The following is a 25,288-nucleotide window of genomic DNA, read 5'->3' as shown; positions in this document are numbered from 1 at the left end:
AAAAAACATAGCTCAGCTGTTTTAAATCTGAACAAACAGTTTGTATTTTACTAGGATCAAGACAAGAGTTTGATTCGGCTCCTCTTATCCATGAACCATGTCTATTCCCAGTACAAAAGCTTAAGCCAGCAAATACTATTTTAAAACTTCTTCTACAATGAGCATACACATTTTATTTCTTGCTTATATATGAAATAAGCTACATGAATGCCATTTTCATAGCACCTAGACTTCTCAATACACACATACACAAATTAAATTTTTCAAGACTTGGTAAGTATTGTATTTTCTCACAACTTCTTGCCACAATTTCATTTAGAATGGGGCTCTGTTCAGCTAATATGACACATTATATGAAACAGTTTTTCTTCTAATCTACATATTTTTAGTTCTAAGAATGAAAAAAAAAAGACTGGAATTAATTAGTATGTTACTTTAACTTCCTCTTTTTAATCACATCATAATACCTTATCAAACTAGCTAGAAAAATACGCTAGCAAAAATACACACATACTTGCTGAATTGTGAAATAAAACCAGGTAATTTATCATCATAATTGCTAGTATGGTTCCAAATGGCAACCATAGCAGGTAATTAAGATTACCTGTTGAAATGTCTTTCTCAGCTTGTTCATATTGCTTTAATCCATTATAGAAATTTGCCCTGTTAAAATAAACTGCTGCAGAGAATGGACAGAGGCAAACTGCCTTCTCAAAGTCTTCTCTTGCTTCTTCGAAATTTTTTAATATTGTATTTGTAATAGCACGATTCATAATAGCAGATTCATTTCTTGGCTCAAGCTTTAATACCTTGGAATAATAGCAATAGGCCTAAAAAAGACATGAATTGGAAATAAAAAACACTGTTAAAATTTGAGGAATATTTACTCATGCTGTTTAACATTCTTTGTGCATAGTAAAGCACCCCTATGCTTATTCACAGCATTCATTTTTGCTGGGATAGAGTTAATTTTTCTTCATAGTAGCTCATACAGTGCTATGTTTTGGATTTGTGACCAAAACTCTGTTAACAACACACCAACATTTTAGCTATTGCTGAACAGTATGTACACAGCATCAAGGCCTTTTCTGTTTCTCACGCTGACCTGCCAGTAAGTAGGCTGGGGATACACAAAAAGCTGGGAGGTGACACAGCCAGAACAGCTGACCCCAGCTAATCAAAGGGGTCCAGACCTTACATCATCAAGCTCAAACAACAAAAAGCTACAGAAAAGGAGGAAGACATTTGAAGTTATTGTGTCTGTCTTCCCAAGTAACCATTATGCATGATGAAGTCCTGCTTTTCTGAAAATGGTTAAACATCTGCCAATGGGAAGTATTGAATGAATTCTTTATTTTGCATTGCATGTATACACAGCCTTTGCTTTACCTATTAAACTGTTTTTATCTCAATTCACAAGTTTTCTCACTTTTACCCTTTCAATTCTCTTCTCCATTCCACTTCAGGGGGACTGAACGAGTGTCTACGTAGGGTTTAGCTGCCTACCGGGGTTGACCCACAACATCCACAAATGGGTTAGTAACCACACAGACAGACTTTTGAAAAAAAAAGAATACCTGTTTATGCTGAATTGTAATTATAGCACAGAAGAAATGAGCTATGCACTGAGGTCAATTTGAATTAACATAGAAAGTGATTTTTAATGCGACACCTATTCTTGAACTTCTTTCTCCATAACCAAACATCTTCTGGAAGATAGAGTAAAGAATCACAGATTTTTTTTCATAGGAAAGAGGAAGAATAGACTGCACAAGACCACTCATAGATGAATGATACCAGATGCAGTAAAAAGAAAAAAAAAAGAGAGAGAGAGAGATTACATGATCACAGCAGAATCTACATGCAGAGCACTGATCTTGGAGTCTTAAGAATGTATGACCCAAGTCTAACTTATGCTCAAGAGCAACAAGGAATTTAACTCAAAGAAACAAACAAGAACATTAAATTGTTTTCTTACATCATCTATTTCTTGTGCTGTATGAAGTACAATCTCAGTTTAAAACTATATGCCAAGCCTGTACTGTACATGATGAATTCCTCATTATGTGAACTGCAAGCTAAAGTGTTTACAGATGCAATTCTAGGAGAGGATTAATTAAAGTAGACAAAACATGCTGAAGCATCCATACCGGTTCTGTATTTCCACAGCTGCTGGACCATAAAGTTCCAATCAAATAAAAGGCTGAGCCTGTGTCCATGAAGTGTGACAGGAAGCCAAAGGAAAAATCAGTGTGGGGGCGTTCTAACAGAGAGAAAAATAAATGGTCCTTGCCTTCAAGCAGATTTCAAATTCTCTCACAAAAGGAGTTTCAGAATCCAACTCTTCTGTATTTGAAGATGCATATTGTATTTAAGCAGAAGTAGGTGATTTAAAACCCTGAAGTTACTGTGGTAACAGGTACAAGATCTGACTTCTTGATTAAAGTCCATCAGCATGAGATTCTTTTCATTTTCCTTCTAATGGTGCTATAGTGAATCCAGGAAACTTATTTAATGTATGGGAATTAGGGTTGGTGAAGCTTACTTAACGTCAGTGAAATTTTAGTACCACAATTCTTTACAAACTTTTGTGATTTGTATCCTAGCTGTCATAAATGTTAGTTCATTCATATCTGTTAAAGAAGAGTTCTCAACATCTTAATATCACTGTTACAGCATAGGACAGCTGTCAAAGTAGGAGCTCTAGGACCCTAATGAACATCACCATCACTGCTGCTCTGATGTTTGCATGTGTGCTAACTAGTTCTTCCGCTTCAGCTCCCAGTAACTTAATTGTCTGGTATCAACTTGATCCCACCAGCCCCTTTCAATAAAGTGTTCTTCTTTATGAATCAAGCAACCTCACTTAGAAAACAAAAAATTGCAGTCACAGCTTTCTGCATTCTACTCGTTGACATGCTTCAAGAACTACACAATACTGCCTATTTGCCTCTTCTGTTCCACTGAGCAGATTTTTCCCATCCAGAGACCTCATCTAGATAGAGTGATCTCCTGACGTTCAGTGCTTTCCAGTGGCCAAGTTTTGACTACCAGTTTTTAACATGTATACATATAACGTGTATACACAGTTCAGTAACATGGGGAATGGTGCAGCTGCTATCTTAGCTTGGTCATTTAAATTATTATGATATTTATGTAAAGCTGCTCAAGATCTCAAGATACACTTTTGGCTAAGCCATTGGGCAGCTAGGTGAAACTCAAGAAGAAAATGTACTCATATGTGCGATGTTAAATCTACTGTTGGATTGTTATATATGAAAGAACAAACAAAGCAAGAGAGTAATATCTGAGTATTTCGAGAGATCTTGCTTTCTTGAGCAAAAGTGACAGCTGAGGAGAGCACACTTGTATCTCACTTTCACTGCTCTCTCTTATAAGAAGAGTGATAATTGTGTCTAACATTTAGCATAAGTTTCATAGAGACAGATACCAGAGTATTTAGCAAATTTAAATAAACTTATTTGCATGTTACAGAAGGCTTTTCCATCATCACAGGAAACAATCACATATCAGCTGTAACAATGGCGTTTTATTAATGTATACTGATTTCATGTGAATCACAAAGCAAGAAGCACTTTTCTGGGGTTGTGAGTTTGGGTGATCATATATTCATATCTTCACATATATATTCACATATTCAATGCTAAAATATATAATAGTAGGGCAATTACTTATTATTGATTGCTACAGATTAATCTCCCATTAAAAGACCAGGAAATTCAGTGTAAGAAAGTTTAAGTGCATTCAGACAGATTTGTACCAACAGTATTTATTCGAGTTAAGGAAAAAAAAGTATTCTGAAGAGAGTATAAAGACAGACTGAAGACTTACCTGTGAAAACTGATGATTATGGAAGTAAATATTTGCTGCACTGAAGTAAGCTAATGCATAGTTGGGGTCAACAGAAATTGCTTGTTGATAGTCCTTCATGGCACAGGATAGATACCCCATTAACTGATTGATGACACCCCGATTTGTTAGAAGTGGAGCAGTGGTAGTGACCTGAAAGGAAATGCCAGATGCATTCTTATCCATGGAAAATCCACATTTATACAGTAATTTATTCTGTTTTTAAATGATACGTTTCTTTTTAAAATTTTATTTTAAAATTCACCTTCTGGCAATTGTTCTTGTACAGTAGTGACTGGTTTCATAAAACCAGTTTAATTTTAGTAAAATCACTTTAAGCTAAGACCTACCTTTAAGGCAGCATTTATATCCTGAAATGCAGCAAAATTTTCACCCATCTGAAGACAGACCGAAGCTCGTCCATCATATGCAGCATAGCACTTTGGATCAATAATAATGGCAACTGTAAACTGGTTCCAAGCTCTTTGAAGCTTTCCATGGGCCTAAAATGAATTGCAGTATGTGCACAATAAGAAACTTAGGAAATTTCAGAAAAAATACAACCTACTATTGACCCGATTACAGCAGAAAATGGAAGAATGCTTTTACTTACAAATGCAGTTAACTAAATTACAGAAAAAAAAAGACTTCAAATATCTTGTAGGCAACACTCATTGTTTTTACAGCAATTCAATCTATCAGCCACAACTGTTTTAATTGCAAGTATTATCTTTTCTATATCATAGATTCACGGAATGTTTGAAGTTGGAAGGGATCTCTGAAAATCACCTAGACCAACCCCCTTTTGAAAGCAGGGTCGCCCATGACCATGTCCAGTTGGATTTTGAACTTCTCCAAAGATGAAGACTCAACAACATCTATGTGTAATCAGTTCCAATGTTTGATCATGCTCACAGTAAAAAATAAATAAATAAATAAATAAATACTAAAAACTTTTCTAATTTTTAAGTGGATTTTCCTTTATTTCAATTAGTGCCTCCTGTCTTATCACTGAGCACCATTAAGAAAAGCCTGGCTCCGTTTTCTTTGTGTTCCTCCATTAAGTATTTATACACATTGATAAAATCCCCCCTTACATTTTCAGCTCTTACTGTGGCAAAGTGTAAACATTTTATCTAGTATACAGATTGATTAAGCAACGGTGAAAGACTAAACATCCAAATCAAAATACTTCTCCACTTGTGTGTATGTTTAAGCCCCAAAGGTACAATCAGGGTAAAGAAAAGGTACCTAGTGAGATTTAGACCTCACAGAAATTAAGCACCTGCCAGTATGTGAACATTCTGGGTTGCCTCCTGCAACATGAGATGTCCAATTTCTACATGTCTTATTCCTACCTGCTCACCAACTTAGTCCTTCCTGCGCAAATAGACCTGACACAGGCCACTGACATTAGTTTCTCATATACATATACATTGGCAAAAAATAATTCCCAGCAAGATTCTTGACAATTCAAGACATTTCAGACAATTGGATATAATAAATCACAGTAAGTAAATCAGAGGAATTAGAGAAGAAGAAAAACTGTCAAGTCATATCTTATATCCTTTTGCTAATACAGAAGTACATTTTATGTAGTTAAGCATTTTTCAGTGATCATTACATATAAGTCATTTTTCCAAAGGATTTTAGTAGACTTTCTAACACTATTTTGGATAACTGGAACATATAAGATTGTTTTAAATTGATTTTTTTTTTAATATATATATACATTTAATATTTTGGCCACTTTTACATCTGTAAACGGCTTATACACACAGAACATGTACATTCGTAATGTTCCTTTATCAGATGCAAATAAAAGACAAGGTTACTTGTTATGTCATTAATTGAGAGTATATCTGCAACAAGTTTCAGTACAAATGTGAAAAGAAAATAATGGTCTATCCATTTACCTAAAAACAAAAAGCACACTAAGACATGTCTTAGTATATGGATTGTTTTACATTTTGCATTATAAAAATATATGCATACAGTATTAACTTTATTTTGTTTGATTAACCGTAGTATTGACAATGAATTTTGGTGCATTACCTGCAAGTTGTATCCTAAGCAAATTCTGGCTTTCGTACATACTGGATTCAAGTGAATTGCTTTCAGGAAATCTTTCTGCGCTAGTTTAAGACCAGCCTCGTGTCCATTTTCCATGTAAGAATTTCCTCGTCCAATATAGGCATCCACAGAAATGGGTTCTAGTTTGAGAACCTGGTTAAATGATCTCACAGCTTCTTCAAATTCATTAAGTCTAAAAATAGAGCTACTAGTGAATATTTGCTCTGTTTACTGTTTAAAAAATTATAAACAAGATCCTCTATCCCATAATGCCTCCAGAACATAGTTGAATTCTGACTGAAAGGGACACTTTTTTTTTTCTTAAGTTTGGTTTCTATATGTGCTCCCTGATGGTTATTGTAACAGTGAATGAAGATAGTCAAACTTCAGTTTAAATTCCTTGGCCTGAGGAAGAAAGCAGCAAAACTCTCATTTAACTTCTGGTGGCCAAAGATTTCACCTTTTCACCATTTGTACTTGTCAGATTCTAATATAGACTTTATTGGAGTCATTCATGCTGTCCAAATGTCATGACCAAACATGTTTTTTGGCAATCTCCTCAGGCACATCTGTTTCAGCCATAAATCATCTGCCTCTAATACAAGCCTTCTCTCTGTTTCTACTCATACCAGTTCTTTAACTTATCCAAGCTATGTTACACTTGCAGGGTAAAAAGGCTGATATTCAGGCTACTAAGGACAGACCATTCTGGTCAAAGAGTAGGCCAAATGTGGAATTCCATTCTTAGATAAAATTTGATGCATGTGCAGTATACTGAGTGTAAACGGAATACCTGAAATACATCAATGATTGCTAATAAATGCCTTTACATACAAAGCAAAAATTTCAGCATGTCAAAGTACAAACTCATTTTACCAAGACGATACTGAAAGGTAAGAGATTTTTTGACTGTAAGCTACCTGTTTTGAATCCACCTGAATACAGCCTGATTTCTTTACCAAAGGAGGAAAGATTATAGATTAATCTAACAAATAATTTTAAGGGTTGTAAATCAAATGTTTTTTTCAAGCAAAACACATGTTGCAAAACAAATTAGGGCTTCATCCCAATCCTGTTAATAGTATCCCAAATGCATTTAAAACAGGTTGTACTAGCTCAGTTTTACAGTTACCAGTAACTCCTTTTGACAGGTAAATATAGACATGAACACAAAAATCTTATACCCAGTTCTTAGAAGCAGGACTCGACATTACTGTGCTAGTTCTACATCATTCAGACATTGTGAAAGTTGGAGCCAGTTGTGCTTTAACTACAAGCATGGTAACACAAGAAGTTGTGATGTTAGAATCCTGAATATATCCACTTCTAAGCTGCCTCATCAGAAATTTATATTTTGGATTGATACATAACAGCATAACTTTATAAAAAAATAGATTAGACTAGACTAATAGATAGATCTATTAAAATTCCATTTTTACCACAGGTTATGATTGTGTGAAATGGGAGCTAATGACTCCAAGTGTCACTATGATGAGTACACTAAAAATACTAATGCACATCTTATTTCTTCCAACTCATATCTGTTTTAACAGATATACTTTAATCTTTCAAAATAAATCTCATCTTGATGAAACAACACTTTAGAACTTCAAAATAAAAAATTCAGTCAAGACCGACAATTGAGGTTTTTGCCTTACTTTAAAGGACAAGGTGCCAATTTAAACAGAAGTCACATACTGACTAATTCTGAACAAACCAACACCTTATAGCTACTTCACATTCCATCTAAGGGTGTGGAATAACTTCTTCTTAACGTTTCTCTTTCATAATTCTTTGTTCTTCAGTCCTTCTCTTGATTCAGTTTTATCATCCTAGTATTTCCTTCTGATGCTGCCATGAACACACGGTTGCTTGATACCACAAGGTTTTAATATCAGTTATTTCTTTTTTTTTTTTTTTTTTTTTTTCCGCATTCCTCTTTACCACTTTCTCCTCCCCTGGTTCTCAGTTTGCTCAAAATAAAAGGGGGTATAGGCATATAGAGTTCAGGAATTAATTTTTCTACTCTGCATCAAACAAAACTACCTCTTACCTATGATAACAGATTCCAATAGCTTGAAAGATCTTGCTATCGTCTGGACTAAGCAATGCTGCTTCTTTAAAGTCCTGAAATGAACAGACATTACACAATGCAAAATTTACACTGTTTCACTTCACCTAAAACTGTGATTTTAGCTATGCAACTTTATGCTTCTATAGGAAAAGGGAGATAACTCTTCACAAAGAAGGTATATTTTCAAAAGGGCTACAGATGTATTTAACTGTTTTCATGCTTCATGTGACAGACTTTGATAGAATAAAATCTCTAAAGTTATGTGGTATCATAGTGCTTCTCACAAAATTTGAGGTAACATTTCCAGAAAAAAAAAAAAAACACAACTATTTAGAAAGTTTCTATTTTAATAGAAACAACATCTTATTAAATACATATATATATATATTGAAAATAAATTTTGTTATGTGCAATTTCAATAGAACTCATCCAGTAATAAAATTATTTATTTTTATTACTTTTAAAGACAGAGCAAACCAAACTTGTATTTGCATTACAAGACTCTATTCACAATGTTCTAATGAAAGACATGGTAGGATTTTTATAATAAATCACTTTTTCAGAGCTTTTAATTTTTCTTTTTTACTAAAATTCAGAACATTGTCAAAATGCTTGTGGTTTTGTTTATGTGTACAGTCATTTCAATTATGATGTAAGGAAGTGCTTTAGGCCTTCTTCACAGGAAAACAATCAGTACGCAGTAGGAGTGGTTTAGCTGATTCCACTGAATCACAACTCAGAAAGCGTTTTCTATATGTTCAGATTTTAAAAATAAAAAACATGGAAGATTTTAGTACTGTTGGAGGTACGAAAGTGGCAAAATACTTTCATAATACTTTCATGATGTGCAGATGTGTGTATATATATATATATATCAGTATTTTATTAAAATAAAACCTCTCCTTCTGTAAACACACGACATAAAATTACAGATTTGCTTCTAAAAAACTACTGAGAGGCACTGTTCCAATCCACTAAAGCCTTTCAATGAATTTCCAGGGAAACTAATGTGATTCTTCGTATGTGCAGTTTGAAGTATACACCCTGCTCTATGCATGAAGCACAGCAAAAGCAGGATCAAATTTCCAAGGACCAGGTTTAGTTTACTTAAACCAAATATGCTACCCTCACAGGTCACCTCACACTTCACAGAATCAACTGGAAAAAAAACAGACACCTCTATACAACAATTCAGATCTTATACAGACTGAACTGTAACCTTTCCTCTTCCTCCCAGTGTACCCAGTTCAGGAATACAGTCACTTTGAGTAGAGATTAAATAACTACACGTTATTTCAGCAAGCAGTATACATGTATTACACATACTTGCAATAAAACATTAACAGAATAGATACACGAGGAGGTCTCTAGCACATTTATGATTTTTTTTTCTTAAATTAGCTATTGCATAATTTTGTGTCTGTTGTTCAATTACTATTTTGTAAATTTGTCTTAACTATTGTCCTGGTTTTGGCTGGGATAAAGTTAATTTTCTTCCTAGTAGCTGGTATGGTGTGGTATTTTGGGTTTAGGATGAGAATGCTGATGACACAGGATGGTTTAGTTGTTGCAGAGCAGTGCTCGCTCAGAGCCAAGGACTTTCCAGCCTCTCACTGGTAGCATCCTGCCAGCGGACAGGCTGGGGGTTCACCAGGAGCTGGGAGGGGACAGAGCCAGGACAGCTGACCCAGACTGGCCACAGTGATGAGCAATAAAACTCAAAAAAAGGGGGGGAGTGTCTGGGTATCGGTCGGCAGGTGGTAAGCAATTGCATTGTCCATCATTTGTTTTGTACATTCTTATCATTATCTTTTTTCCCCCCTTTCCTTTTTTTATCCTATTGAATTGTCTTTATCTCAAACCATAAGCTTTACCTTTTTTCTGTTTCTATACCCCATCCCACTCTGAGGCAGTCAGCAAATGGCTGTGTGGTAATTAGCTGTCTGCCAGGTTAAACCACATCTATAATCCATTCAAATTATGTGTTTGCTCAGCCTGCTGGTTCTGTCCCATTTCACAGTCTCCTTTCACTGGCCTTACATACCAGTTTGTACCACCTCAGTATCTTTTCTGAACTATTCTGATCAATTGCATCTTAAAGCACAAGAGAACAATAATGCAATCTTCCTATTTAACTTACTTCTACACAAGTTCTACAAACTGTAAATACTTCCAGTAGGACATTTATGGGTTACTGAAATGGGATTCATAATCATTCTTCAATTTATATTTACTCAATTTTTAGAATGTCTATGTTCATATTGTTGCTATTGCATAATGAAGATACCAATGTTTATAGTCCACAATGGAGGCAATGAATGCAGCAGCAACTATTCTTGGAAAAAAAAAAAAAAAACAAAAAAAAAATTCTTTAAAGACAAGGAAAAAAAAAACTTTTAGAAAACTTGAAAACTATCTACAATTTGAAACTAAAAGCCCGTATGTTTGAAAGAGTGGTTTAATGCTTAGATTTCTGCTATACCAGATGAAGTCCCAACGAACAACAGTCCTCTGAATTGTAGTTGTCAGAAACAGATATTTTTCCCTACATTTAAGGAAATGAACTTGAGGTCTGACCCTGCCTGCCCTTTCAACAAAAATGGTCATTTATACACACACACACAGAGGAAGAGGACAAGCTCACTCAATTAATCAGAACCCTCCATTTACTTCAGATTCTGCAAAGAATTAGTATTCGCTTGGAACCAACATAAACAACTTAAAGGATTAAAAAAGAAAAGGAGGAAAAGTCAGGTTCTTGTTTATTACATTTTGTAAAACTCCCATGCTTACCCCTTGCAGCATAAAATTGTAAAAGGCATTTCTAGTCATTTTATTTGCTTTCAGACTGGTATGACCTGTTGAGCAAATGAGAAGAGGACACCAACTATTTCAGGAAAATATAAAAGCTGGCAAATTGGTTTTTATATCATCAGTGGCTTACAAATAAGAAAAAACTCAAAATTTGCCTTAAACAAAAAAGGATTTTGTACCTCACATGCATTAGCATAATCACCAACTTCCATGTAGAGTAGTCCACGATTAATTAACACTTTAAAAATTATTTCCTTGCTCAATTCATGCAGAATAAGAATTCCATAGTCTTTCAAAGCCTATAAAAACATAGAAGGCACTTTAGAAAATAATTCATATGGAGACAGACACAAGCACTGACTTCAGTGTGGCTACTCCAATGTTTCACTGTTTGCAGATTGAATTTAACTGTATTTGGAGACTTCTATAATTACATTGATACCTAATCTGAGAGTACAAAAGCAAAGATAATACAAATTAAACAGATGCGTTAAACAGGCAAAATTAAAAGTTATTTTGTTATTATATAAATTACAGTTGGAAATAAGTCTTTATTGTTTCTGCTGATAAAATTTGTCCATATTCTTTTTTTTTTTAACAGTTCTGAATGCATTATTCATGGTTTAATACCAAAGTAAGATACTTTTAAAATTAAGTATTTTCAAATACAATTTATTGTTATTGAAAAGTCTAAGCAGTACTTGTATTAACTAAATTTTTGTGTAAATTTTGTAAAAAAGTAAATGGTGATAGTGATATGACTGCACAGATTGAGGAAGCCTTGATTCCCAAATTTATCAACACTGAACAATATTTCAGTAACAATGCTTTATCTTTCTTTTTTTTTTTCACATGAAGAATTAACTCGTATAGTTTACTTAAGAATAACTGGATATTTTATATCTAGATATTTAGATATTTTACAAAAAAAAAATGGTTCTTGACAGCAGTATTCCATATACTAGCCTCTTAAGGGAAGTTCTATTGCTTGTCTCTTCTAGATTGGGGAAGGCATTTGAAAGTGTTTTACAGAAACCAATCCAGTTCTTGTTAGACCCAGTAAATTTCTTCTGTCAATGGGTTATTACATTTTTCTGCAACTTCCCTCATACTTTAATTAGCTTTTCTAAGAAATGATATCAAAGAATGAATTTTATAATAACTTATTATGAAGGAACTAGCATTTTCACATCTTAAGTTTTTACCTTCAATGTCCCTGTTTTTTTTCTTTACCCCCTGCATCATTCTTGGCCGTTTAACCTTTATGAACAAATGGCCTTTGCACAAGGTCAATTTAACTTGAGACATCAAAATGATAGTTCAGAATGATCATGTTTCCAGTCTCAAGCTGCATTTTGCCTTTTTGTGTCCTGTTGTGCTTTTTCTTTACAACAAAAATAGAAAGAAGAAACGCAGGTAGTGGCAGCTCACAGGTTAGTCATCAGAGTTACAACCACATCCAGAAAAACAAGGTTGTGATGAGAGTAGGATGTCATCCAAATTTTGATGTGGTCCTTTTCTGGATATAGCCATTATATTTTCAAAGGTATATCAAATGTAATTAACATGATGAGGACCAAAAATTAATTTTATAAACAATTTCTTGAAGAGCACTGTCATACAAGGAGACATTGCAAGAGATCACAAATTTTGACTAATTGTCAAAGACAGGTTACTAGCTAATATGACTGAGTGATCACGTGATGTTACAAAAATATATATCATACCTTTCTGAAGTTCTTTATTTGATGATAACAGATTGCTCTGTTATAGTATGCCAAAATGCAGGTTTTGTTGAGGTCAATAGTTTTTGAGAGATCTTCAATGGCAGCTTTAAATGTCTGGACATGAAAAAACACTATGTATAAATTATAATTCACAATTCACAGCACTATATATTCCTCCTCAAATAGCAGCCTTTTGGAAAACTTGACTTTACATTTACATTATTGTTTCTTCATTAGTACTTGAAGGTATCTAATCAATTCACTATGGACTAGTTACTGCAGTACTTGCTGCAGAAGGAACAATTCTTCAGAAGCTCTATTTTGCCAACGACTGGACAACCAAACATTTTTAATGTTTGTTTAGATGATATACATATGTGGCAATCAACCTTTAATTTTACTAGCCTGATTTGTTTCTTAGCCTAACCTAGACAGTATCTTTGATGGAGTTTTGGTACTTATGTCTATTAAGTAAGATTCTATCCTGAAGAACTGAAGAGGAGAATATGCAGGTAGATCATAGAAGCATACAATGGTTGGAGTTGAAAGGGACTTTAAAGATCATCTAATGCTCAGTAGCTTGTCCAATCCATCATGAAAGCTACACAGAACAATCAGAGTGGCTTCAAAAGAGAAAAGTATGATAGTCAATTGAAATTCCTTGCTTCCATCAACAACACTGGTTTCCAAAGTTTTTATCATTGTTTTACCATTACGAAGTGAAAAGTAAAATACATTGTTTTAAGGAAGAATACAGAAGTACAACAATAACAGAGATACCCACCTTATTCTGATATTTCAAAGTTCCTCGGTAAAAATAAGCTCTCGCACTGTTAGGAAGAATTTTGATTGCCTCGTTACAATTCATAATTGCCTTAGAGTATCTGCCTTTACTTCCATAGTAAGCAGCACGACTCATGTATGCCTGCAGAGATGAACATAGAATGATGATGTGGCATAATGCTAAAAGAAAACAAGCTGGTTATTTAAGGCAAGGGTAAAATATAAGAAATAAGCTCTATAAAAACATGCATCTTTTGAAGCATGTCATTTCTTTTATTTAATCCTTGCATTGTGCTTACTGGCAGATTACAAGGCAATACACCCCTAAATGCAGAACCTGTTATTCTTTGAACCCATCCTAAAACACACCACAGAAACAAATTATGGGGAGTCTTTATATATTACCTGGAAGTGTGATGGACAAAGGGCAAGTGTTCGATTGAAATCTTGGATGTACTTAGCTTGTCCGAGCTGCATTCTACATAGCCCTCGCTGATAAAAAGCATCAGGGTAACTTGAATGTAGTCTGATAGCCGTATTAAAAGCATCACGGGCCTAAAAGAATGACATATCATCCGGATTAAATATGGTCTGTTTGTACAGCTGTAAACATAGGCTGTTAAACAACTGATTCTTTGTACAGCAAGGAATAATCTATTTATGCAGTTGAAATCCAACATGTATCTGCATTGGTTTTGATAGCTTTCATCTATTTGCAGCTACTTAAAGTATCCTAGTAATGCAATCATAACCACAAGGAGGTACAATCTAACTCACTTACTAATCTCATTTCTTCAGTGGTTTATCCAAGCACATGGTTTGTCAGAGCTGAAACAGTAAAGTTATTTCTTACAATGGACTAACATGGTTAGCATGCAACTCCTTTAAAATCCATCCAGATAATTTTTCCCCACACAATTCACATGAATTTACAAAATCACGAACTTTTCCTAGATCTGCAGCTGTAATATCAGATGTGCACTGATATAGAAAATCACCTTTTGCAATTGTCATGTATTATTACATTAGATATTTCAGACAACTTTGACAGCCTTCTTCCAAAAGAATATCACTTATGACAATTGGGATTGGAGGCAGACAAGGCAAGAAATTGTTACCCTGCCCTGTGAAAATGTGCTTTCAAATATTTCTAGTTTCATTCTTGAGTCTTTTAGCAAATCAGCAACTGACACATATTTACTAAAATATCAACATCGAAAACATTTGCTTGAACACACACTAGGCCTGCCACAAAGCTCACTGACTTTTTATAGAATCAATGGCCTGGGTTGAAGAGGACCTTAAAGATCATCTAGTTTCAACCCCCCTGCTCTGGGCAGGGTTGCCAACCACTAGAGCAGGCTTCCCAGAGCCACATCCAGCCTGGCTTTGAATGCCGCCAGGGATGGGGCATCCAAATTTTAATATGTTTTTAACAAAGAAATCTCTAATCAGAAGTATTGATTTTATTGAAGTAATGCAAATATAATTTCCTTAAGTAAGGCAGTTTCATAGATAAGGTAAGTGCCAAATAGAACCATCTAGAGAGGTGTTTTGAGCTACAGTAATATAGAAGACAGTTAACAAAATATAGCCAACTCCATAATTAATACAATAATCTAGGAATTCCCTTGTCCAAGTTTAGTACTAACTGACTTAGCCACTGATTTGCTACCAAGTACCTGTCTATAACGTCTCTGAAAATATGCATAAAGAGTAAGAAATTCATGTAGTTTTTACAACATTAGAATGCAAACTAATGTCATATATTTAAAAAAATGTATATAACATTAGCACTGAAAAAAAATGTTCACAAACTTGCAAGACAGTTTAATGTACATTGTGAGTTAAAAAGAAAACTGCTAAAAACAGTGGAGGCTGTTGAAAATATTGAAATCATTCATTTGGTTATCATTGTTTACAGGCAGTGGAGTCAAAGGCTAACACACTGTATATAATTAATACCAACCTGTAATAAATTTGTTTGCTCCATATAACACAGGCCCATAAGGTAATACATTTCAGCAGCCTCAAATGCATTATGTAGGATTTTTGCTGAGGTCGTCTGAAGCTCTATAGCTTGTTTAAAACTTTCCACAGCATCCTGCAATACAGATAATACTAATAGTTACAAAGCACTTAACTGAAATCTGCAAGACTTGTTAGCCATTTTCAACTATTTTTAAAAGGTTTTCTTAGTCTGAAACATTAAGGTAAAAATGACTACTAGAGTGTTACTTGCTGCTGCATTTAGACATTCTCTTGATCTCTGAACTGTTCATATAAAAAACTGACTAGAAAAATGGACATATTTTTGAGCGTGATTTATATAACAAAGTAGCTATTGTACATGATCTAGAGATAACAGTAGAAATGAAATGTATGCTGTTTAGGGGCATAATTATAACTATTGATTTTCCTTGAAATGTCACTTTTATTTTTTCTCTCTTCTCAGGAAGAAAATATACCTCTTGATGGAGTATGATGATAATGAAGTACTTGCTGCAGGTTTATTTTGTAAATAATAATAATAATAATAATAATAATAATAATAATAATAATAATAAACAACAAACAGTTATGCAAAACAAATATTTATTCCATAGACAACTTGCATAAACTTATTACTGATAAAGAAATATACCAAAATCCTGAATTGAAGAAACTTAGGTGAACAACCTCTCAGAATACTGCCCAGATCTATGAGACACGGTAAGAATTTATGCTTTTTTAATAATTCTTTGTCTTAAAGGAGAGAATAAGGAAAACTACCAGGAAATTAAGATCAGTTCAAGATAAACTATTCCTTTGTCTTTAAGGATTATGAAGGGACAATAGCTGAAAGTTTAAATATCAAGAATAGTAAAACAATTATAATATTTTTCTTGAAAAGTGAGAAAAAGAAAGAGTTTGTTCAGAAAAATCAGCCTGAAATACCAGTAGCTATAGGGGTGTCTGCAAATACTGTGGCTGCTTACTTAAATGGTCATCAATGTAGTGGATGTTTTAGACAAAACAGATCTGCATTTACAGCTATTTTAAAATCCTTTTATTCTATTCCTACAGTTAAAAAAATACTCTTATTTCAAGAAAAAAAAAAAGCTGTAGATATCAGAACTCACATATGATTCTAAAGGCACAGCTGATTCTTAGATCAGCATAACCTGAAGTCTGATCATTTTCCCATATCAGGAGACTTATGTAATACCTTTCCAAAAGAGGTGGCAGTCCTCACCTCTGAGAGCAGTACTCTGAGAAATCAGGGAAGGACTGTAATAAACATCCTCTTAACCATGACTACTGAAATAATTTTGATCAGATGATACTAATGATTGCTGTCTTTGACTTAGCATTCTTTTATAGACAGCAGAACTATTAATGTTGTGTTATGGCTTGAAATGAACAAAACTCACAAGCCTAACAAAAAAAAAGTTGAGTGAGCCAAGAGGTTTTATCTCGTACAAGCCCAGGGAGCAGGAGTATAATTTCTGCACAGTGTACACCTGATGTTCATTTAAAAAGATGCTGCAAAAATGAAACTATAAGGAAATAGAAAGATCGTGCATGTCAAATACAGAACTCAATGGGTAAGGTAGATTTGATGTTTTCTTGATCTACCTGTTGCTTCCTGCTGTTGTGTTTAGGGAAAAAGGACTCTGTACATTTTGTAAAAATAAATAGGACTGTACAAGAAGAAATAGCCTATCCATACTGCCAATTTCAACAACTCTGCAGGCATCAAGCGTTGGCTAACTGCAGGAGTCAGAGTGACAGCACTGGTTAAATTCTATGAGATATGAATATTCACAAAGTTGAGAATACACCTGCAACTATATATTATATATTAGTTCACACACATTAAATTTTTGTACAACATTTTATTAGACACAAAATGCCAGACATAATTCTGTTTTATTTCACAAGAAACAAAATTATGACATACAATCAACCTTAATCTATATAACTGAATCTATAAAATTTTCAATTAAAATGTGTTAAAATTAAAATTGCCTAATTTATGCTGAACTATTAGTGCTGCTGTTTTTTTTTGTTTGTTTTTGTTGAAAAAATTTACCCAGATCTTCTTATAATTTAAGCAGTGAAGTACTACAAAGATTTATTATTATACTAGGAGATTTAATAAAATATTAAAAGAATTAAGAAAAAAAAATGTTTGGCATACATATATATAAATATATATAATGTAAACATTTCTAACCTTTGTTTTCTCAGCTTTCATTTGTATTTTTCCTAGAAGAACAAACATTGGAGGCTCAGGCTGAGTTGCTGTAGCTCTGCGTAAGCTCTCTATGGCTTTATTGTGATTTTGACAAAATGACTGAATGAGTGCTTGCTGAACGGGCTGAGACTTAAAGGATTCTGGAAGAAAACAACCATGAAAAGTGATCATCTCTTCTACTTCAACATATATTTCTACAGTATAAGATACCTTTAAATGATATGTAAACTTCAAAATGCTATTAAAATATTTTACGTTTCAAAGCTTGTTTTATCAGCCATAAAAATAGAAACAAACTAAATTCCATATAAAAGTCTGAACTTGAACAGTTAATTATCCATGAGTGTAGTTCAATGGCTAAATACCCATAAACGTTTACCTTCCTCGCCCCACATCTAAGAAGGAGATGCTATGTGGGATTATCACCATATGTTTGCTTTGTTTTTATATGGTTATACTCTGTGTACCCACTCTTGGTCACTGCCAGAGACAGGAAATTCATCTCATGTGGTATAACTATCCATATGGACTCACAAAGAGCTTCACAATGCACTGAACACTGCTGTTTTATGCCGAGCACATAACAAGGAACTACTATACTGCAACATTTTTACTGCTCAAATGTGTTGGAAAGGTTCAGTCCTAGAGATATCTGATATTTTGTTAGGGACTATATAAGCACAGAACAGAATCCCTACTCATTTTTCCTTTAAAGCAGAAGTTACCAATATTGAAAGGAACAAATAAATTTAAAAAAAATAAATACAAACACTCAAAATATATAGAAAATTCGAAAAACACAGGTTGTAATCAGGCAATAATGTATACCATTATTATATTTAAATACCCTATATTTTAGCTGATCTATGGTAATTAACCTATTTGTATGCTTGTGTGCCTGAACTTAAAAAGAAGAAAAAACAATTCCTTGTTTACAGGCCCTTGCTATGATTCACATTGACATTTACCTTCATCTATTTCTGCAAGTTGGTGAATACACAAACTTGCCAGCTCATATTTCTTCAACTCCATTAAATACTGTCCCCTGTAAGGAAATATTCATTCGATGCAATTAATAAAACTCTTTTCAATTATTTCTTTCAAATTGCAAATGCTGCTGCAAGTTGTTTTCATTAATCTAAAAAGATAAAAAGGAAAAACAATGCCTTCCAATAAAAACATCCGTTTTTTCTTCTTTTTTCCATCAGAAGTATCTCTCCAATTCTTAAATTTTTCTCTAACATGAAAGCACCAAGAAATAATATGCTTACTTCTCTTCAGACTGTGTGAATTACAAAAACATATTTCCTTTGTATTTCACAGACAGCAGTCATTATTTTAAGACCTGTGACAATAAGCTTAATATTGTTTCTAAAATCCATCACAAACTAATATCTGATATTCTGTTTTCAAAGATTTTTTTTGCCTCTCAGATCTCACTGTCAGTCTAAGAGTTACTGCTAGCCAAACCACCCTCTGAGAGACCAAATGAGCAAACCCACTCTTAAAACTGGGAAAACACAGCATTATTGACTGGAACATAGTAACCGATTCTCCTAATACACCTAAGGAGTAATATCCCAACATTTCATTCTTAGTTATGGCTTTTCAGGGGAGGAAACAGCTTTATCTAGTAATTTTATCTTTTAGTCTTGGTAAAGGTCAGTACTTCTCTCTGAGCCAAAGATGGGGAAGAAAAATAATTCAAAATTAAATTGGCCTGGACTTAGGCCTTCACATTCCTTGTGTTATATGGATTCTGCAGACAAATCAGTGAAAGGCCCATCCACTTGGGAAAAACATTTAAAATGATTATTATTTTTTTTTAAGTTCAGACTTCCTGTATTGTCATTGCACCTCTCTACATCTTTTTTTCCCCAGAAACTGTATGCACCTCAATGAGCAAAATCCTGTATATGAAGGTCCCTCTCTCCAAACCAAAGATTATACTATACAGATATAAAGTTCCTAAGGTTTGAAAAATGTTATGAATATACACTTTTTAACCTACTGAGAGCAAGTTTCGAATGATACAAGGTATCTACCAACAGCATTCTGCATCAGAAATTTTTTAAGAGTAAGATGCAAGCGAAGACCTCAGCTAATCACTTTTGTACCTTAATATCCTCAGTTGTGACTTATTTGGATAAAGATGAATGGCTCGATTCATATCTTTCACAGCATTTGACAAATTATGAATCTGTAATTTAAAAAGAAACAACAAATTAACTCTTAATACAAACACACTTTGGAGACAATTATTATTTCCATAAATGTGGTTCTACAGGCTGCAATGCCCACATGGTAACAACTCATGAGGTGCATATGCCCTCTGCACAGGAGCTCAACACTTTTTTTTTTATTAAAAAGTCTGAAACATGCAACCTACAAATATCCATACTCTCCCACAGGGCAGATTCTAACAGCAGATAGTTTCTTTACTTTTCCAAAATCCAAATGAGATTCTGGACTACTGGGAAGGAGGTTAAGTCATGAGATCCACATGCACATATGTCCTTATTAATCTTCACTGCTGTCATGAATTTGCATTTATTTTTCAAGTGTCCGTGCCTGTGGTCCCATTCATTGTTCTTCAGATGTGGAAGAGAAGGTAGATCATTGCAATGAAGATCCCAAGGACTGATCCATCCAGATTGGTAGCTGCTAACTGGAACAGTCATCATCAAAAACTACCATTGATGGAATGCATGTATTGATTTTAATTTAGCTGCTCTACATATTTCAGATACTGGGGAAAAGGCAAACAAACAAACAAAAACACTACAGAAGCAACCTAGCATTAGTGGATGACCTCCTATTTGAACTATCAGCTATCAGACACAACTTCTTAAAGGTGTAATCAGTCCACTTTGATGGACTCTGAGTTAAAAGTCATTTCCTTTAGTGGGAGAAAATTAACAGTGCAAGCAATTTCCCAAAACATTTTGCAAACTAAGCACTGTGAGAAACAATTGTTTCAGTTCTGCTAATGACAGTCTACATAAATTGTCACACTGAAGACCATATTCCTCGTACTCCTGAGAGGATCTCAAAAAGCAACTGTTAGCAGAAACTATTCTCAGATCCTATGCAGATGTAAAATACTTTGCTTCATGGGAAATTAAAATATTTAAAACATCCTACTCCCATTTGTAGTGAAAAAAAAAGAATTTCCAGAAAAGTGAAAATTCTCAAGAACATTCTGAATCAGTATTTCAAAATCTGTGGGTTTTTAATATCAAAAGTATATTTTATTAAAGCCTAGATCAGATGCACACTGATATAGGGACAATCAAATGAACCTTGAAATATTTTATGTCATTGCGTCACATTCCAACAGTATTTTATAATAATTGAAGTGTATATAATTCTGTTATGGTGATGAGGACCACTTGAAGTATATAGCTATAAACAGGTTCTAACATCTGTACAACACCAAGCCATAAATATTAAAATGCTTGCAACAACCATAAATATAAATAAAGCTGTATTAAGTAGCCAACAAAAATGAAAGGAGCATATTACCTTATGATATGCTTGTGCTCTACATAAATAGGCTCGAACATTGAGAGGATCAATTTTAATTGCATTAGTAAACTGTCGAATAGCTTCATGGTATTGATCCAGGTGCAACAGCAGTATCAAACCAATATTTAGGTAAGCAAAGATGACAGAGCTAAAAATAGATTTTTTTCCTTTTGTTATTGCAGGAAATGTGTCATTATATACATCCCACAACTTATACAGTTGGACACAACTTACACAGTATACTTATATATCTCCTTTTATGACATTTACAAGAGTCTATTTTGTGACCACACTGAGCATAAGAGTAATTTACAGCTGAGGAAAAAACTTTAAAAAACACTATCTCAGTAGCTTGGGATGCACACTAGAGGCTTTCTGATCACCAAAACCACCACTTCAATGAGAAAAAAATGGTGACAAGTTTCTTTGTCATGGAACAGACTAGGAATATACCTAGCTGTTAGTTTTGTATATAATGAATACACCAAGAAATACTGAATTCTTCAACACTAAAAACACATTTTGGTTTTAAAAGATTCTGATAAAGCATACATGTTTTCCATCTAGCCTGCTACCTTACTTTCTGGCATTTCAATTGGCTAGCAACTAGGGAGACCCAACTTTCCAGGATCTGCAATATCTTGTGCAGCCCTCTCTCTCGTAGACCGTTTCTAGGCAAGTTCTAGACTTCCTATAGCAGAGACAAGAAAAAGGAAGAGCTGAGGAGTTTTTACATCTGCCACAGATTGGAATGGAAGCCTTTGCTCAAGACAGGACTGTTGAGGTTGCCTGAGGCTGAAGGAGAGAAGTCATTATCTTTAAAGAATGTATAACTACTTCAGCTATCTGGAATAGGAATCTTTTTGCATATTGAAAAACTACTTACAAGGTAGGGCTGCTACAAATATAATCTGTTTCCAAAGTATTTCTAAGTGGTAGGAAGAAATGCAGTTCACAAGAACCAGATCAGTTTCCACCGCTAATCATAAGGGATCACAAGCCACTTTATTTTGTGCTGTTGGCTTCTGGTTTTTGTTTCTTTTAATTTTATTTCAGGGACACTATCTACTGTCCTCTGCTAAACAAAACATTGTGAAATTTTCTTCTGGGGAAAAAAAAAAGGGTGTGTGTGTGCCTGCACCGTAAAAAGATTCCCTCCCAAAAGACTAATGAAATTATTATGGCATGAATGCTTAGCTTTAACTAGGACTTCAATTTCATCTTTTGTCTGCCAAACCTTAATTTGTTTTCCAAGTGTATATAAGGTGAAATAAAATGTAATTTTGAAATTAACTTAATAATTATTTTTATTATTTTCTTACTGCAATAAATGGGGCAAAAGATATTATAAGACATTATGGCTTTGTTTTAATTTCAGTGTATTTGCTGAATAAGCAGTTCTGGTTCCACTTTCCTTTATTAGTACTTTTATGCGCCCAGGTAAAGTCAGAATATAAAAAAAATATATTAAAATTTTCGAGTTCGATTACCTATTCAAAGCTATAACACTTTCAAAGTCACAGATTGCAAGTGACCATTGACACTGCTTTGAGTAAATGATCCCACGATGAAGAAAAGAACAGAAGTTTTCCTGAGTGTCATTGATGAGTACTGTGGGAAAGGGAGAATAAAAATCAACAGTTCAAATACTCATATATATTTCTGTTACTCCATGCAACTTATTTGCAGTTTACTTTTTACTCTAGCTTTCTTAGACATTTATAGAATATCATAGATAAACAAAAATATAACATATTAGATCGTAATACAAATGGTTTAATGTGGCACCAAATATCTTCAAGACATATAATTCTCAGTTAACCCAATCAAATTGTTAAAAGTGTAGCAGAAAAAGCTTTAGGAAGCAGAAGGAAAATAGCTAAGCAGTAGCAACAGCAGGAGGAGTTGATGTCTAATAGCAAACTTAATAGAAATAAATGAAAAGGAACAAATTTTTAACAAACACTGAAGGACAACCATACATTTCAATATTTGCTACAGGAAAAAACTGCACTATACTACTGTATAGTAATTACTGGCAAATGTTCATTTCTCTTTTTAACAACAAACACATACACTTTTAAAATAAACAATACCAGAAACACTGAAGTCCTGCAGAGCTCCTTTTGGATCAACCTGTTGTAGAATGCAACCTCTATAGTAGAATGCTTGCCAACAAGATGGGTCTAGATGAATTGCCGCTGCTAAGTCTTGTATTGCATTTCTATATTGCCGCTGTTTAGCATACGTTCTTCCTCGATACAGCCTAACAAGAAAGACAGTTTCTCTTTAAATATGATTTCTCTTAGAAAATTATACCTCAGTCATATTTTGAAGTCATAATTTATTATTTAGAAAATTAACAGATTGAGTCAAGTTAATACGAAGCATACTTTCATTGTTTATGCCATGCAAACTTGAAGAAATTATTTAGGGAAAAAATGTTTAAGAATAGAATAAGCATTCACTTCTATTTCTCAGTTTAATAGAGCAAAGCTGAAAGAACAACAACCTATAGTCCTACAACCTATACCATAGAGGCAGATCGTTGCATTGCACTTCCATAAATCAAGCTCGATATAATAGAGCACTGTATCAGCTTTGAGCACCACAGAGTTGAAAGGGACTCTCTCCAAGTTCCAGAGTCTATTGATACAGCATTTTCTATATGGAAAACACTAGATTTTGTCAAATCTGATGTAACAGAAAAGAAATAAAACTGACTTCATTACTATTAAATTTTTTTGAAAACATTCATTCTATTCTTCAAAATTTCTTTCAAACAGATAAGTTTACAGAATCAGTTCCTATTATTTTCCACTAATCTTCAATGAAATTCCAGACTCTAGCAATATAAACAAAATAAATCAAAGGCATAACTGGAAAAGTGTGAATAGATGGTAATGGCTGTAAAAAATATTTTATCAATGCAAAATATAATATATAAAACATTTATTTATATTACTAAAGATAGCTTTCACATATCAAGTGAGTCTTATGTCACATCCTACTTCCTTGTATAAAGAATTATCATGCAAATAATATACTGTTCCTTTTTAAATCTAACACAGTCAGTTCCTCAAGAATTTAAATCACATGCCTAACTCTCCACAAACACAAGGCAGTGACACTAATCATACTCACTAGGACTATTCACAGAGCCCACTCATCCACCTTTGAACCTCAAAGAAGTAAGTTGACCTCATGAAACCAACTGCAGCTTCACATTGCTTCAAGATTTTATTTTAAAATCAGAGTTTTAAGAAGCATCTGTAAATTACTTTAGTAGCTCAAGCAACCTAGTGTCATTAGAAAGCTTTGCATAATTCTGTGGTTCCCTGTGATAAAGAAGATTGATTGACAGGTAAAAAAAGCACATAGGAGAGTCCTTCACTAGCCCTTTCTATTCAGTTTGGTTGGAACAAGACATCTAAACTTAGGTGTTTATTTGTTGATGTCTACAACATATGTTAGCTGTTAGATATTTTCATTATAGGTGAAGATCTAGTGAACATAATCCAAGCCAATGAGAGCAATTCAGCTCATTCAAAAATGCATACACTTATTGGTTTCACGGCTGTATAGCTCTCCAGGCTTTACAGAAGTGTCCAGATGTGATAGATTCCAGATAGAATCAATATGCATGAACTGGCTAGATTGCCCTTGGTGATAATGGCAGTTCAGACTTCTACATCCCAAGGAGACAATATGCTTACACCTAAATTCAGGTATCATAATCTGTTATTTAATCATCATATTTTACTTTTATTTTACAGATTATATTATAAAAAGAATGTGATTTTTTGCAGGAATGATATTAAAAATAATCACATTTTCTAGTGGCAAAATCATTTTAAAAAATCAGCCTTTGTAAGTCAAAACTCAAAATCATTGTTATAATTCAAAAATAAACATGTTTCTTATTCATACATTCTTTTTTTTTTTTTCTTCACAGAATACATCAATTCAGCATAATGCTAAAACTAGAAGCGTCAAGACAACCAAAGGAAATTAGGCATAGAACTATGCAATCCTTTAGGACATTCTTCACTTTGAGCATGTATTTAAATCCAGCACTTTACCGCAAAGCATACATGCACGTGCTGAAGTCCAACTGACTCTATATTTGCATTACTCCAGTGGAATTTGAGCACATGGTTCTGTGCATAGCTAAATTAA

General features: G+C 33.8%; 1 protein-coding gene across 15 annotated transcripts in view; it reads right to left on the bottom strand.

Moving 5' to 3' along the window:
- TTC6 (tetratricopeptide repeat domain 6) overlaps positions 1–25,288 on the bottom strand; it is a 72,554-nt gene that overhangs the window by 2,065 nt on the left and 45,201 nt on the right. For 12 of the 15 annotated variants that reach the window (XM_080592915.1, XM_080592908.1, XM_080592920.1 and 9 more), the window contains 16 exons: positions 23,206–23,375; positions 22,600–22,720; positions 21,107–21,257; positions 19,699–19,781; positions 18,550–18,626; positions 17,561–17,721; positions 15,311–15,445; positions 13,747–13,896; positions 13,343–13,483; positions 12,559–12,672; positions 11,011–11,130; positions 7,997–8,070; positions 5,926–6,136; positions 4,221–4,373; positions 3,853–4,023; positions 605–830 (listed from right to left, as the gene is read on the bottom strand). In XM_080592915.1, coding sequence (XP_080449041.1) covers positions 605–830; positions 3,853–4,023; positions 4,221–4,373; positions 5,926–6,136; positions 7,997–8,070; positions 11,011–11,130; positions 12,559–12,672; positions 13,343–13,483; positions 13,747–13,896; positions 15,311–15,445; positions 17,561–17,721; positions 18,550–18,626; positions 19,699–19,781; positions 21,107–21,257; positions 22,600–22,720; positions 23,206–23,375 — 2,258 coding nt within the window. Of the gene's footprint in view, positions 1–604; positions 831–2,150; positions 2,264–3,852; positions 4,024–4,220; positions 4,374–5,925; positions 6,137–7,996; positions 8,071–10,810; positions 10,876–11,010; positions 11,131–12,558; positions 12,673–13,342; positions 13,484–13,746; positions 13,897–15,310; positions 15,446–17,560; positions 17,722–18,549; positions 18,627–19,698; positions 19,782–21,106; positions 21,258–22,599; positions 22,721–23,205; positions 23,376–25,288 lie in introns of those variants that run through there. The other 3 variants (XM_080592912.1, XM_080592913.1, XR_013951527.1) reach the window with 3 other exon arrangements.

Source organism: Anser brachyrhynchus, assembly GCF_964034855.1.
Source record: "Anser brachyrhynchus genome assembly, chromosome: 5".
Lineage (NCBI taxonomy): Eukaryota > Metazoa > Chordata > Aves > Anseriformes > Anatidae > Anser > Anser brachyrhynchus.
The sequence above is the reverse complement of the archived record's forward strand: the minus strand, read 5'-3'. Positions and strand labels throughout refer to the sequence as shown.